Consider the following 13,152-nt stretch of genomic DNA (forward strand, 5'->3'; position numbering starts at 1 on the left):
CTATTTAACACTGTGTACATGTGTTGAGTTGGAATTGGAGATGAATTAGAACCACAGCATGCAGGACCCATGCTAAACTGTTGATTCGCTAGTTACTATTTTTATAGAAGAGAAGCTGTCTTATCATGGCTTATGATTGTGATCTCTTTATATGCAGTGCATAAACACATCGTGTTGCTCCAGATGCTGCTACAAGCAGGTGGCATCTGAACTCTTCAGTCGTGTTTCCCCAAACTTAAGTTTGTTTTATCTTCCCCACCCCCTCTAATGTTTTCTGAATTATGACCTCTATAACTTATCAGGCAGTAAAAGAGACAATGGGAGATTTGCACTATAGTCTTGCAAGATTCTGTTAGTACAGCCTTAGAATAAAGTAGAATTAAATAATCTGGTCATGTTTCTTATCTGTCCATGGAAAGGTTGGCATTAATCTTCTTTTTTTATAGCCTGATAAGTTAGGGAGGTTCCTTTCTCTGCCTGATAAGCAGCTGAGGGCTTTGCCCTCTCTTATCTGATCATTCCCTAGGCAGCATCTCTTTCTTCCACCCAATACCCAAGATCATTCCCACACACCATTATAGGAATAAATGACAAAAAGATTATTAAAACTTTGATTTTACAATGTTACAAACAGACTAAAGAGCCACATAAATTTGAAATATTATTTGGGATTGATTATAAGAAACTTTCCTGTCGAAAATACTTTCATTTTGAAAAACAAACAAACAAGGCAAGCCTTTAAAAACTGGGCACTAGAGGATACTAGAAGGAACTAAATATAGTGTTAAAGGAGAATAACCCTAAGAGTCAACTTACTAATATAGAATGAAACAAAATATTTTAACTTTGGACATTTTAAACAAGGGGCCCAGAAGTTAATTTTAAGAATTTGCATCTGTAGATAAAAGTTGTTTAAAAGAGGTTATGGAACAAATACATCATGAATGAGACTGATTTCAAAGTGGATTTAAAAATAATAGGCTACAAGAGTCACATAGAAAAAGATATTATACAAGACACATAATAGAAGCTGGCTTAATAAAGTAATAACAAACTAACAGAGTGACCTGGATAATTTTCCTGTATTGGATTGTCAAAATAGGATTGTTAAAGTTCGGAAGAATTTTGAGAGAAGGAACGAAGAAAAAATGAATTGTTAGAAGTAAAAAGAATATAATATTGGTTTATCTCATTAGGTGAAAGTAGCTATATTATGGGGCACGTGGTGGTGGCTCAGTGGCTAAGACACTGAGCTTGTCAATCAGAAAGGTTGGCAGTTCGGCAGTTTGAATCCCTAGTGCCACATAATGAAACGAGCTCCCGTTACTTGTCCCAGCTTCTGCCAACCTAGCAGTTTGAAAGCATATAAAAATGCAAGTAGAAAAATAGAACCACCTTTGGTGGGAAGGTAACAGCATTATGTGTGCCTTTGGTGTTTAGTCATGCCAGCCACATGACCACGGAGACGTCTTCGGCTCTTTGGCTTTGAAATGGAGATGAGCACTGTCCCCTAGAGTTGGGAATGACTAGCACATATGTGCAAGGGGAACTTTTACCTTTACCTAATGCTTAATGGACTTTTGCTGACATCAGGATTGATGCTTTATGGATTTGTTTATAGATAAAAGATATGAAATGGGAGAAAGATATATTTTGTTGCATTTTAAGAGAAAGTGATAAATAGTTGAAATTATACTTGTGATGAAGGGGAAAATCACTTTACAGGTTTCTTTTCTTTTTCTTTATTACATTCTAATAGTAAAGTTTATTGTGTGTTTTTTATTTTTTCCATTTATTCTATCAATTTCTTTTTATTATTATTATTTAGTTTGCATTAGTTTTTATTGCTGTAAATATGTAATGAATTTATTATAAAAGAATCAAATTATGAAAGGAGTATATTGTTGACCCTATTTAATTTATTTGCAAAAATACTGGACTGGAGAAGGAAGTTGGAATTAAAATTGTACTTAAGGTCTGCTAATGATGTATTTATAGATATCTATCTTACTTTAGTAGCTGGAAACAAGAAAGACTTAAAGAAAGTCAAAGTTGAATGTTGAAAGTGCCAAAGTCAATCATTTTTTTAAAAAAAGAACTCTAAATATCTGACAAGTGCAAGTACAAATCTGGTAAATATAGGTGAAAAATTATTTTCTGAGCTCCAAACCCCACAGGAATATATGTAAGCATTAAATAATCTGCTTCTTGAGAAAAAAAACCGACAAATCTGGACTAACTATTAAAGTGAAGAGACTTTCAGTTGCCAATGAAGGCAAATATTGTCCATGTCATCAACTTCTCAGCCATAACATATGGCCGTGAAAGCTGGTCACATAAAGGCTAAAGAAAGAAAATGACTGGATTCTGGTGCTGAATAGTATTTTGGATAGGCAGTGCAAATAAATCAACACTGAAGTAACAACAGTCAGCTTATTTGAAGGATGAATAAATGAAATATATATCACAATACGATGCCTATTTCAGCACACCTTGTCTATGGACTAGGAATGAGCAGGTGCTTTGTTCTTTCTCCATGGAGAATCAGTGCAACTGAAGTTTGCTTTGTTATTAGCACTGTAGGAAGTAGAAAGAACCAAATAGTCCAGTTGCCACTGCTGGTTTGTAAGCAGTGTGTGAGCACATCTATTTAAACAAGTCTTAACTATTTCCATTAGAACTCTCTCTGCTTATTAGGTTGCAGCTGTAAGCTCTATAAAAAGTCCCAGTAACATCCCCTCCCACAATGAAAAGTTTATCACTGCCTGGACGAGAGGTGGTATTTAGCTGGTTTGGACTGGTTCGCCTGAACCAGTAGTGGAAATTGTGGGTGGCCACCCACCTCCCCTCCCCAGCTCTACGCTGTCCTATGCAGGCATATTTTCAAGCCAAAGCACATGCACTGAAGGTCCAGCGCATGAGTGAATGCATGCGCGCTCACATTTGCAAACTGGTAGACAAAGTAAGTGAATACACCCCTGGCCTGGACCCACCTATTAGATACCGTCCTGGAGGGATGTAGATCTAATTGGCAGATGATTGCACTGACTTCTTCCTTAGAGATTTGGATTCACTGATTTGTTGCTTTTATGTTGCTAATATATATGCAGCTGTAATATGTATATGTAATATGTTACATATATGTATATATGTAAAATGGGACTATGTCAAAGAGGGGCTAAACAAGATTGTGCTGTATTCTCTTGAGTGCAATGCAAGTGAATGTCCCCTTCCCCTAATCCCAATTCAGTGTGTAACAAACAGAATACTCATGAGACTGTGATGTCAAGTACATCTTTACAGTCATCTCTCCAGAATGATTGGAAGTTTAGGGATGGTTGGGAATGATAATAACTCAGAGATGGAGTGGCACTACCCAAGACAGACTGGTCCACAACATAGGGGTGAAATCACGGCTCCTGCTTGAAGAGCAGGTGGCAGTTATGGCTAGGAGATCCTTTACACAACTTCAGGTTATGTACCAGTTGTGGCTTCTCCTGGATCAGGAGTCCCTAAACTCAGTCATACACACCATGGCCATCTCATACTAGAACTTCTGCAATGCTCTCTACATGGGGTTATCCTGGAAGATTTGGAAGCTTCAATTGGTGCTGAGTATGGCAGCATGGGTAGTCTTAGAGTGGTCCATGTTACACCACTGCTCCAGAGATGCAGTGGTTATTGGTTTGCTTCTGGGTGCAATACAAGATGTTAGTTATTACCTATAAAACCCTGTATGACATGGGTTCCAGGTTACTTGAGGAACTATATCACATCTAAGTGACAGGCCTGCCCCACCCATGCCAACAGAGGAGGCAAACTGCATATCCCAGCAGTCAAGGAATTCCAGCTGAAGTCCAGGAGAAGAGCCTTCTTTGCCATGGCCCAGCCCTTTGGAACATCTTGCCCCCCGAGGTGAGATTGGTTCCTACTCCCCTGACCTTCTGTAAGAGCCTGAAGAGCTGCCTTTAGCCAGTAAACTTGGTGCCCCAATGGGGGTATTTCATACTGGAGATGGTCTTTCAAATAATAGCAGTTCCCACTTCCCTCAATATATTCTCCTTCCTTCTTCCCCATCTTTAGTTATATCTTGTAATTTATTGTAGTTTTATTGTGACTTTGTATATTTATTCATATATTTATGGCTTCATGTTAAGGTTGTAGGTCTTCCAGAGTTGCCTTGTGGTGATATGGGTGGCAAACAAATGTAATAAACAAATAAATTAAAAAAAAAGAAAATTAGTGAACTCAGTGATAATCAAAAAACACTGAACACAAATAAGCTTTATGTTGCTAGTGAATGGTTGATTGTATCTAAAACATAAATTCTGAGGGCACAATGTTTGCATTTTAAAATCGAATTCATCAGATTTACTTTACAAATGTTTAAGCATGTATAGAAAGAAAGAAAAAATCAGGGGAGTATAACTTACAGAGTTTTAAACCAGAAATTTTTTGTGATATACACAGAATAGCTTCCCAAATAGATTTGTAGAGAAATGCTACATTTAAAATTCTTGCTGGACACAGAGACATTGTAGAGAAACTGTCCCCAAACTGGTATCCATCATAATTGCTGGAATAAAATTCTCCATCGTTATCAGTTTTCTTGGCCATGTTGGATGGTTAAGGATGAAGAGTTATAACCTAGCACAGGGGTGTCAAACTTGCCATGTCACGTTGCCGTCACATGAGGTTTTTTGACGTTTTTTTTCCCAATTTGCAGAGCTGAGATGGTCATGGCCTGCACGTGATGTATTTTGGGTTAGGGTTGGGGTTAGGGTTATGGGTGCCATTTTGACACCCATAATCCTAGCACGTCTGCAGAAACTTCCTTGGGAGAATGAAGAGAAGACAGTTACAATATTTTTAGAACTGTTTGCTTTGGTTTGAAAATGTATACAGAATGGCAGAACATCACCTTTCTTACAAATCATTATGGAAAAAGAAATCCACACAAGGGAAGGTCCAATGAGCAGTACCAAAGAAAATAAGGCCAAAACAAATTGAAGATGATTTGAAACATCTGACTCAGTTTAAACCAGAGGACCCATTAGTTAAGTCACCAGGAGACTGGAACCATTCACCTTCAGCACAAAGCCAGCCTGGTCACTTTCTCTCAGCCCTAGGAAACCACTTCCAAAAATCTTGCCAAAAAAACCTGCAGGGGCTAGTCCAGGAAATTGCTAAGAGTCAAAACTGACTTGAAGGCATGCATGCATGCATGCACACAAACAATGTATGCAATGTAAACCCAGCAGCCTTCAGTTGGAAAACATAATGTACCATTGTAAGAAATATCTATAGTCCAACAGCACCCACTGCAATATACTGGCTCAAGGTCAGCCACACACAGACACTTATTAAGGGAACAGAAAAGAAAGAAAAATATTGTTCCTGATGCAAATCCATTCATACGAATTTCCATTTCTTCATTCCTATTGCAGTAATTTATTGTCAGCAAAAGTAAAAATGCCAGCAATGTGTTTAATATTTTACTTGTTTTTATACTTTTGGGTGCAAATTTTGTATGGGCTTCCTTCAAGTTTGATCTGGAAAAAGGTAACATAATTCATAAAGATGATATTAAAAAAAACTATGTTTAGAAGTTGATTACATTAAAACCTCATGTTGGTTGAATAAAAAATAAACAACTGTCTGTTTTGTTTTTCAGGATCGAAGGCAAATGTTTGAGAACAATCTAGTAAAACATGGTCTGGAACTAGAAACTGAAGATAAGAAGGTAAGAATTACTGTGGGTTGTTAGTGATTAAAATAAATGGTTTAAAGTATTGAGCAATACTTTTGCAATACAATCGCTAGAAATAGCTGGCAGTGGGATCTTTGCTTCCTGAACAGCATGTTTGATTTGTTTATTTATACTGCTATCATTGTAGATAGAAGATGGTAATCAGAAAATAATACTGACAAGTTTCTCCCTGAAGCAACTATAGTATGTAAGGGTACTCCACAATTGATCTATGTCTTTTTCAGTTTTGTGAGATATTGCATTAATATTCTTTTCTTGTTAATGGGAGATTGCACAATTCTATATCATACTTTTATGTCTATCATGGATTACAGAGAATTCCATGCAGGATGGAACTTATTATAAGTATTTTTTTTAAAACTGGATGAAATTCTGCCTGTTCTACCATCAGATGATATTGCTAAAATCTCAAAGAAATAGGAATAACTAAAAACATAACCACGAACTGCAGAGACAAAAAAGATTTGGGCATAAATGGAAGGTTTCATGAAAGAAATGGAATGTTGAACATTGCAATGTTTCAAAAACAGGCATTTTTCAATGTTTTCTGGCTTTTGCTTTGAAGGATGGAAAGCTGATCATTGAGAAAAAAAATGTAACATTTTTTGTACATCTTTGTTGCTTTTTCTCCCTCCTTCCGCCTCGATTTTAGCTATTAGCCAACTTGTTCTTATTTAATGTTCTCAATTTTCAATATGTTATTTTTGGTAAACTGCCCAAAGTCGCTGAAAGTGAGTGGGTAGCCATATAAATTCTGTAAGTAAGTGAGTGAGTAAATAAATAAAAAAATAAAATAAAAGCAATACAATAAATACAATACAATAAATACAATAAAATAAATACAATAAAATAAATACAATAAAATAAATAAATACAATAAAATAAATAAATACAATATTTACCATACTATGTATCATTAATTCCTTCCAGTCTGAATGGCTCTGAATTTATGTTCAGATTGTGGGTGCAATCAAAAGGAAATAATTTGAAATCTTATTCATATGAATCCATCCATCATCTATCATCTATCTATCTATCTATCTATCTATCTATCTATCTATCTATCTATCTATCTATCTATCATCTATCTATCTATCTATCATCTATCTATCTATCTATCATCTATCTATCTATCTATCTATCTATCTATCTATCATCTATCATCTATCTATCTATCTATCTATCTATCTATCTATCTATCTATCTATCTATCTATCTATCATCTATCTATCTATCTATCATCTATCTATCTATCATCTATCTATCTATCTATCTATCTATCTATCTATCTATCATCTATCTATCTATCTATCATCTATCTATCTATCTATCATCTATCTATCTATCTATCTATCTATCTATCTATCTATCTATCTATCATCTATCTATCTATCTATCATCTATCTATCTATCATCTATCTATCTATCTATCTATCTATCATCTATCTATCATCTATCTATCATCTATCTACCTACCTACCTACCTACCTACCTACCTACCTACCTACCTACCTATCATCTATCTATCTATCTATCTATCTATCTATCTATCTATCTATCATCTATCTATCATCTATCTATTTATCTATCTATCATCTATCTATCTATCTATCTATCTATCTATCTATCTATCTATCTATCTATCTATCATCTATCTATCAATCATCTCCTTAGTCAACACTTATCAGGGTAGCTGAAAATTGGTCTTTGTTGTTTTCTTCCATTTTCCATAATTCCAATAAAATTAGTGACAACTAATTTAAGTCCTAGTGATTTAAGCGTGACTAACTTTTTCTGCCTCAGATTCCAAAGAAGATACTAGAAAAGTTTTAAAGTCAGGGGGTGTGTTGCTGCCAGCGTTACTGCCGGTTCGCAACCCTCGCATAACATGCACGTGCATGTGCCAGATGCATGCTATGCGCATGCACTGTTTAATGTAAATTGTTGCCCGCGCATGCACAGACAAATTTACAGTGAACTGCGCGCACACAGTCACTAAAATTCAAAATGGCAGCGCCCAAGCAGCAGCAAGGGAACCAATTCAGGGGCGTGTCAGGCCTGGGTGGCTGCTGGTTCTGCAACCCAGGCCTGAATTCCACTACCGGTTTGGCCAACCTGGACCGAACTGGCAGTAACCCACCTCTGATTAAAGTGCAATACAGGAAATGTCTGAAAATTTTCATTTTTAGTCCCAGAATGTTTTAGATTCCTCCTCCCCCTCCTGGCTGTTCCACGAATTGTTCATTTTGGACTCTTTCTGAAATGCCGGAAGCCTCATCCAAGTATGGATGAATCACCCTAGAAGAATAGCAAGATCAATGTGTGCTGGGAGAAAAATAGAGCCTCGCGAACACTGTAAACATTCAGAGGAGATTGTCTTTCCCGATTTTACATGGGGATGAAAAGGGTAGTTGTCCAACTTCTTAGACTTTGTAGCTGTTACCATACCTTTGGAGGGCAAGTTGCTTCGTTTATAATCAAGCCTTTACTGTTTCATTTGCAGGAGTCTGAAAATGGCAAAACGTATTTTGTGAAGATTCACGCCCCGTGGGAAATTCTGATCACCTATGCAGAAGTGCTCAACATCAAAATGCCCATCAAGGAGAATGATATTCCCTGCCTGGTGGAGAACCCCTTGGAATGCATATCCTGGCCATTTAGGCTACCAGAGATTGTGATGCACCCTGAACCCGACTACTTTACAGCGCCATTTAGCAAAGAAAGACAGGAATTGTACCTCATTGAGGATGAGAATACGTTTTTCTCGCCATCTGTCAGAAACAGAATAGTGAGTACTTCATTTACCAATTCAGTGATCGTGTAATACAACAAGTCAGCTTGTGGCTTAGATGGCAACATGCTGCCTAACACAACATATGCCTGTGGGAACAGCTATCAAATTGTCCCTAATGCCGTAGAGTTGTTGGCTTGTGGTTGGTTAGTTTTGTCACACAGAACCATTTGAGAAAAAGCACCCCGATCTTAAAATGGCATATGCTTTCCTTTCCTTGGTTATTCTAGCCAGAAAGGGCCTTTCCTTTGTATTTAAATGATATGACTCACCCTGAACTAAAGTACAAGGGATGACTCAGCAATTGCAGAAGATCCAAATATGGGAGAATTCAGCAGGGTCAAACAAAGGCTCCTCAGCTAAAGGCCTTTATTATTGTGTTGCCAAAACACTGCCATAGCCTCCAGACTCGCTGGTGTAGCCAGAACCTTAGGCAATGTTTTTTTCAAGGATAGTGCTCTTTGCCAGTTTATTTCATTGATGGGTTTCCTGTCTTTTCTCATTATTGGAATGGAATGGTTGCAAGTCGCTAGGCCCTTCAGAAGTGTAGAGGAGCATTGCTGTTCCAAGCAGCTTCAAAGGAGGAAGCATCATCAAACAAGCCAGCTCTTTGAAAGTTTGCAGAGTTGTAACAGGCACACAAAATTGCATGTGGTCAAATGAATGCAGGTAGTCCTGGACTTACAACAGTTCATTTAGTGACCATTCCAAGTTACTGAAAAAAAGTGACATGACTGTTTTTCATACTTCCCCATGGTTCACACGATCAAAATCCATACACTTGGCAACTGACTTGTATTTATGTATTTATAACCATGTTGCTAACAGCTGCAATGATTCACTTAACAACCATGGCAAGACAGATTGTAAAATGGGGCAAAATTCACTTAACAGATGTCTTGTTTAGCAACAGAAGTTGTGAGCTCAGTTGTGGTCGTAACTCAAGGACTATATCCCTAATAGGAGAGTCATACTGTTTTTCTACTTCTTCACAAAGATATTGGAAAAACAAGGTGGCGTGGCTGCTATTCAGTTATTTAGATTCCTAACTGGAAAACTAAAACAGCAAAAGCAATAACATTCCTGCAAGCCAACATTTATCTTAGGAAAAATGTGCTTCCTCTTATAAAGGGCAAGAAGTATTTAGAAAGGGCCTCAAAGTTTAGTGAGATCATTAGTATGAGTAACTAATCAAAGTTAATGTGAAAGTTCACCAGAGGATGAAGAAAAGTTTTATATTCTCATTTAAATAAAATTGCAATGATTTTAAATATGGAATTCTTTCCCTTTCCAGGTTTTTTATATTTTAACAAGGTGCCCATATGGAACAGAAGAAGGGAAGAAGAAGTTTGGAATCAAACGACTTCTCAATAATGGCACCTACTCTGCTGCTTACCCTCTTCATGATGTAGGCATTTTAGTCATTCATTTATTTTCTAGTATTTGCCTAGAAATTTATGTGTGTGTGTGTGTGTGTGTGTGTTGTATTTGTGCTGATAAATATGGTTTTCTGTGATGAGCCGAATGACAGAAAGAGGGAGTAGTGAGCTCCTTCCCATATTTGGGCATACCAGGAGTTGTAACACAAATACATACATACATACATACATACATACATACATACATACATACATACATACATACATACAAGGAGAGAAGCAACTTAGAACTGAGGAGAAACTTCCTGACAGTTAGAACAATTAATCAGTGGAACAGCTTGCCTCCAGAAGTTGTGAATGCCCCAATACTGGAAGTCTTTAAGAAGATGTTGGATAGCCATTTGTCTGGAACGGTATAGGGTTTCCTGCCTAGGCAGGGGGTTGGACTAGAAGACCTCCAAGGTCCCTTCCAACTCTACTATTGTATTGTATTGTATTATAAACATACATACATACATACATACATACATACATACATACATACACACACACACACATATACATATACATATATACATACACACACACACAGACACACACACATATGCTAAAACAATATAAATATATCAGAAAAAATGAAATTGGAAGGAGAGAAAGAACAATATCCATTTATAGTTGTAGAATGAAATAATGACAAGAGCATTAGAGGATTAGAGATTAGTATTATATTGCCCTCTGGTGGCAAGCAATGAACACTTGCTGGAGGAATTTGTATTTTCCCTTTAAACACACACACACACACACACACACACACACACACACACACACACGCACACACACACCATACATATAATTAGCTTAGAGAGCAGTCTTATTCTGATATTCTCCCAAAAAAGTTGAAAAGGAATTATTACCTTATATTGTATTATAAGGTAATAATTATAAGCGCTTGCTGTCAGAAGTTGTGGGTGCTTCATCACTGGGGTTTTAAAAGAAGAGACTGGACAGTCACCTATCTGAAATGGTATAGTGTCTCCTGCTTAAGCAGAGAGGTTGGACTAATAGATTTCCAAGGTCCCTTCCAGCTCTCTTTTGATTGATTCAGAATCACATAACTGTTTAAGATGAAGAAAGTCTCTCTAAATTTCTTAGGTAAAAGGTAAAGGTTCCCCTCACACATATGTGCTAGTCATTTCTGGCTCTAGGGGGCAGTGCTCATCTCCGTTTCAAAGCCAAAGAGCCAGCGCTGTCCGAAGACGTCTCTACGGTCATGTGGTCGGTATGACTAAACACCGAAGGCGCATGGAACTCTGTTACCTTCCCACCAAATGGAAGATAACTTGCATTTTTACATGCTTTCAAACTGCCAGGTTGGCAGAAGCTGGGACAAGTAATGGGAGCTCACTCTGTTACGCGACACTAGGGATTTGACCGCCGAAATGCGGACCTTTCTGATTGACAAGCTCAGCATCTTAGCCACTGAGCCACCACATCCCTTATATTTCTTAAGAAATAACAAAATACCTAAACATTTCTCTTGCTATGTGAGTAGCTGAATGTTGCTTCTCACCCCAACTTTATGTTCAAATAGAAGTGTGTCACTTGCTTTCTCTGTTGTATGCTCTCTTTTCTTATCTATTTTTATTTCCATTTGTTTGTCTTTCTGAATCACGTAGTATAAGTTGAGCAGCCACATATATGCATACATACATCTATAAATAAATAAATGCATTTTGTTTCTTTATGAGTGTGAAAATGTCTTCCTATTAAACATAGAACCACCCATAGGGTTATTTTGTATATTGCAATAGTATTGTTGGAGAACTTGTGCTGCTATTTATTGATGTATTTTGTTTCTTCTTTATTCCTTTCATGCTGATTCAGTGTCAGTACTGGAAGAAGTCAAATGATCCGAAGTGTGAAAATGAAAGATATACATTACATAGGGAATGGGCCCGTTTTCCTAGGTTTTACAAGGAACAGCCCTTGGATCTTATCAGGTAAATGATCGTCCCTGATATATTAATGGCCATTGGGCCCTTTGAGAAATATAGCAATAGCTTTATAGCACACTCTCAGCAGTTTGCAGTTTAGCATACAGTATTTCCCCCAAATATTTTACCTAATTGGGAAAGATTTTACCTGCCCTGGGAAGGTGGAAAGCTGAGTCAACCTTGAGTTGGTCAGGATCGAACTCCTGGCTGTGGATAGAGTCAGCCTGCACTACCACATTCTAATCACTGTGTCACTATGGCTCTAATATATGCTATATTACCTGCCTGTATTTCTTTTTCTAAACAATATCTTTATATGGAATATAATATAAAAGTGAAGCAGTGTACGCTTGAAAAATAATTTGGAAGACATGCTTCACCATATATGAGCACAGCACTTTTCTGTCCATCTCTTTCCTACCTTCCACACAAGTCGAGGGGAAAAAAAACCTGCATTTGCTTTAAGAGTAACATAGAACAGTATTATTGCTGGTTGGAGAATTCTGGATTTTGAAGTCTACATGTCTTAAATTTGCCATGGTCAAGAAACAAATACAGAGTTAACAACTTGAAGCAATTCCATATGTTTTCATTCTCATATAGGATTCTGGAAAAATAGCTGCTTTAATAGATAGCAAAGAATTTCTGTGTTGTCACTTTTTCAAAACACTGAAGCATGCAGAGTGCTAATATAAAAAACCAATAAAATGCATAATAAAGTAGATAGAAGGTTGACAATATATTTTAGAGCTATGTAGATAGATATTCAGTATTAGAGCATTCAGGGGTGAATAAGCTGAGAATGATTTTACAGTAAGTTCCTTTGGGATATGTCTTAGAACATTATATCCACATTTTTCCCTTTTATTTTGAGCTTTGTCTTTGTTTTTCTTGGATTATTTTCTTGCAGGAAGTATTACGGAGAGAAGATTGGAATTTATTTTGCCTGGTTGGGTTTTTATACTGAGATGCTATTCTTTGCAGCTATTGTTGGTTTTATTTGTTTTCTGTATGGCTTGTTCACAATGAATGAAAATATGAGCAGGTAAGTATAATTGATTAGTTAATGATGAAGTTCTTCCTTCCTTCCCTCCCTCCCTCCCTTCCCCACTCTTTATCTTTCCTTCTTTCTTTCTATTTTCTTCCAATCTCCCTCCCTCTCTTCTTTCTTTTTTTTCTTTTCTTTCTTTCTTGATGTATTATTTTATATAAGGATTC

The 13,152-nt window shown here is 36.9% G+C and overlaps 1 protein-coding gene across 9 annotated transcripts in view; it reads left to right on the plus strand.

Annotated features, from left to right (window-relative positions):
• The window catches only part of ANO5 (anoctamin 5), a 76,368-nt gene that overhangs the window by 39,319 nt on the left and 23,897 nt on the right, over positions 1–13,152 (plus strand). For all 9 annotated transcript variants that reach the window (XM_081938550.1, XM_081938553.1, XM_081938555.1 and 6 more), the window contains 5 exons: positions 5,675–5,743; positions 8,274–8,558; positions 9,856–9,969; positions 11,825–11,940; positions 12,845–12,979. In XM_081938550.1, coding sequence (XP_081794676.1) covers positions 5,675–5,743; positions 8,274–8,558; positions 9,856–9,969; positions 11,825–11,940; positions 12,845–12,979 — 719 coding nt within the window. The remainder of the gene's footprint in view (positions 1–5,674; positions 5,744–8,273; positions 8,559–9,855; positions 9,970–11,824; positions 11,941–12,844; positions 12,980–13,152) is intronic.

This window comes from Natrix helvetica (assembly GCF_964273705.1).
Source record: "Natrix helvetica genome assembly, chromosome: 1".
In the NCBI taxonomy this organism is placed as follows: Eukaryota; Metazoa; Chordata; class Lepidosauria; order Squamata; family Natricidae; genus Natrix; species Natrix helvetica.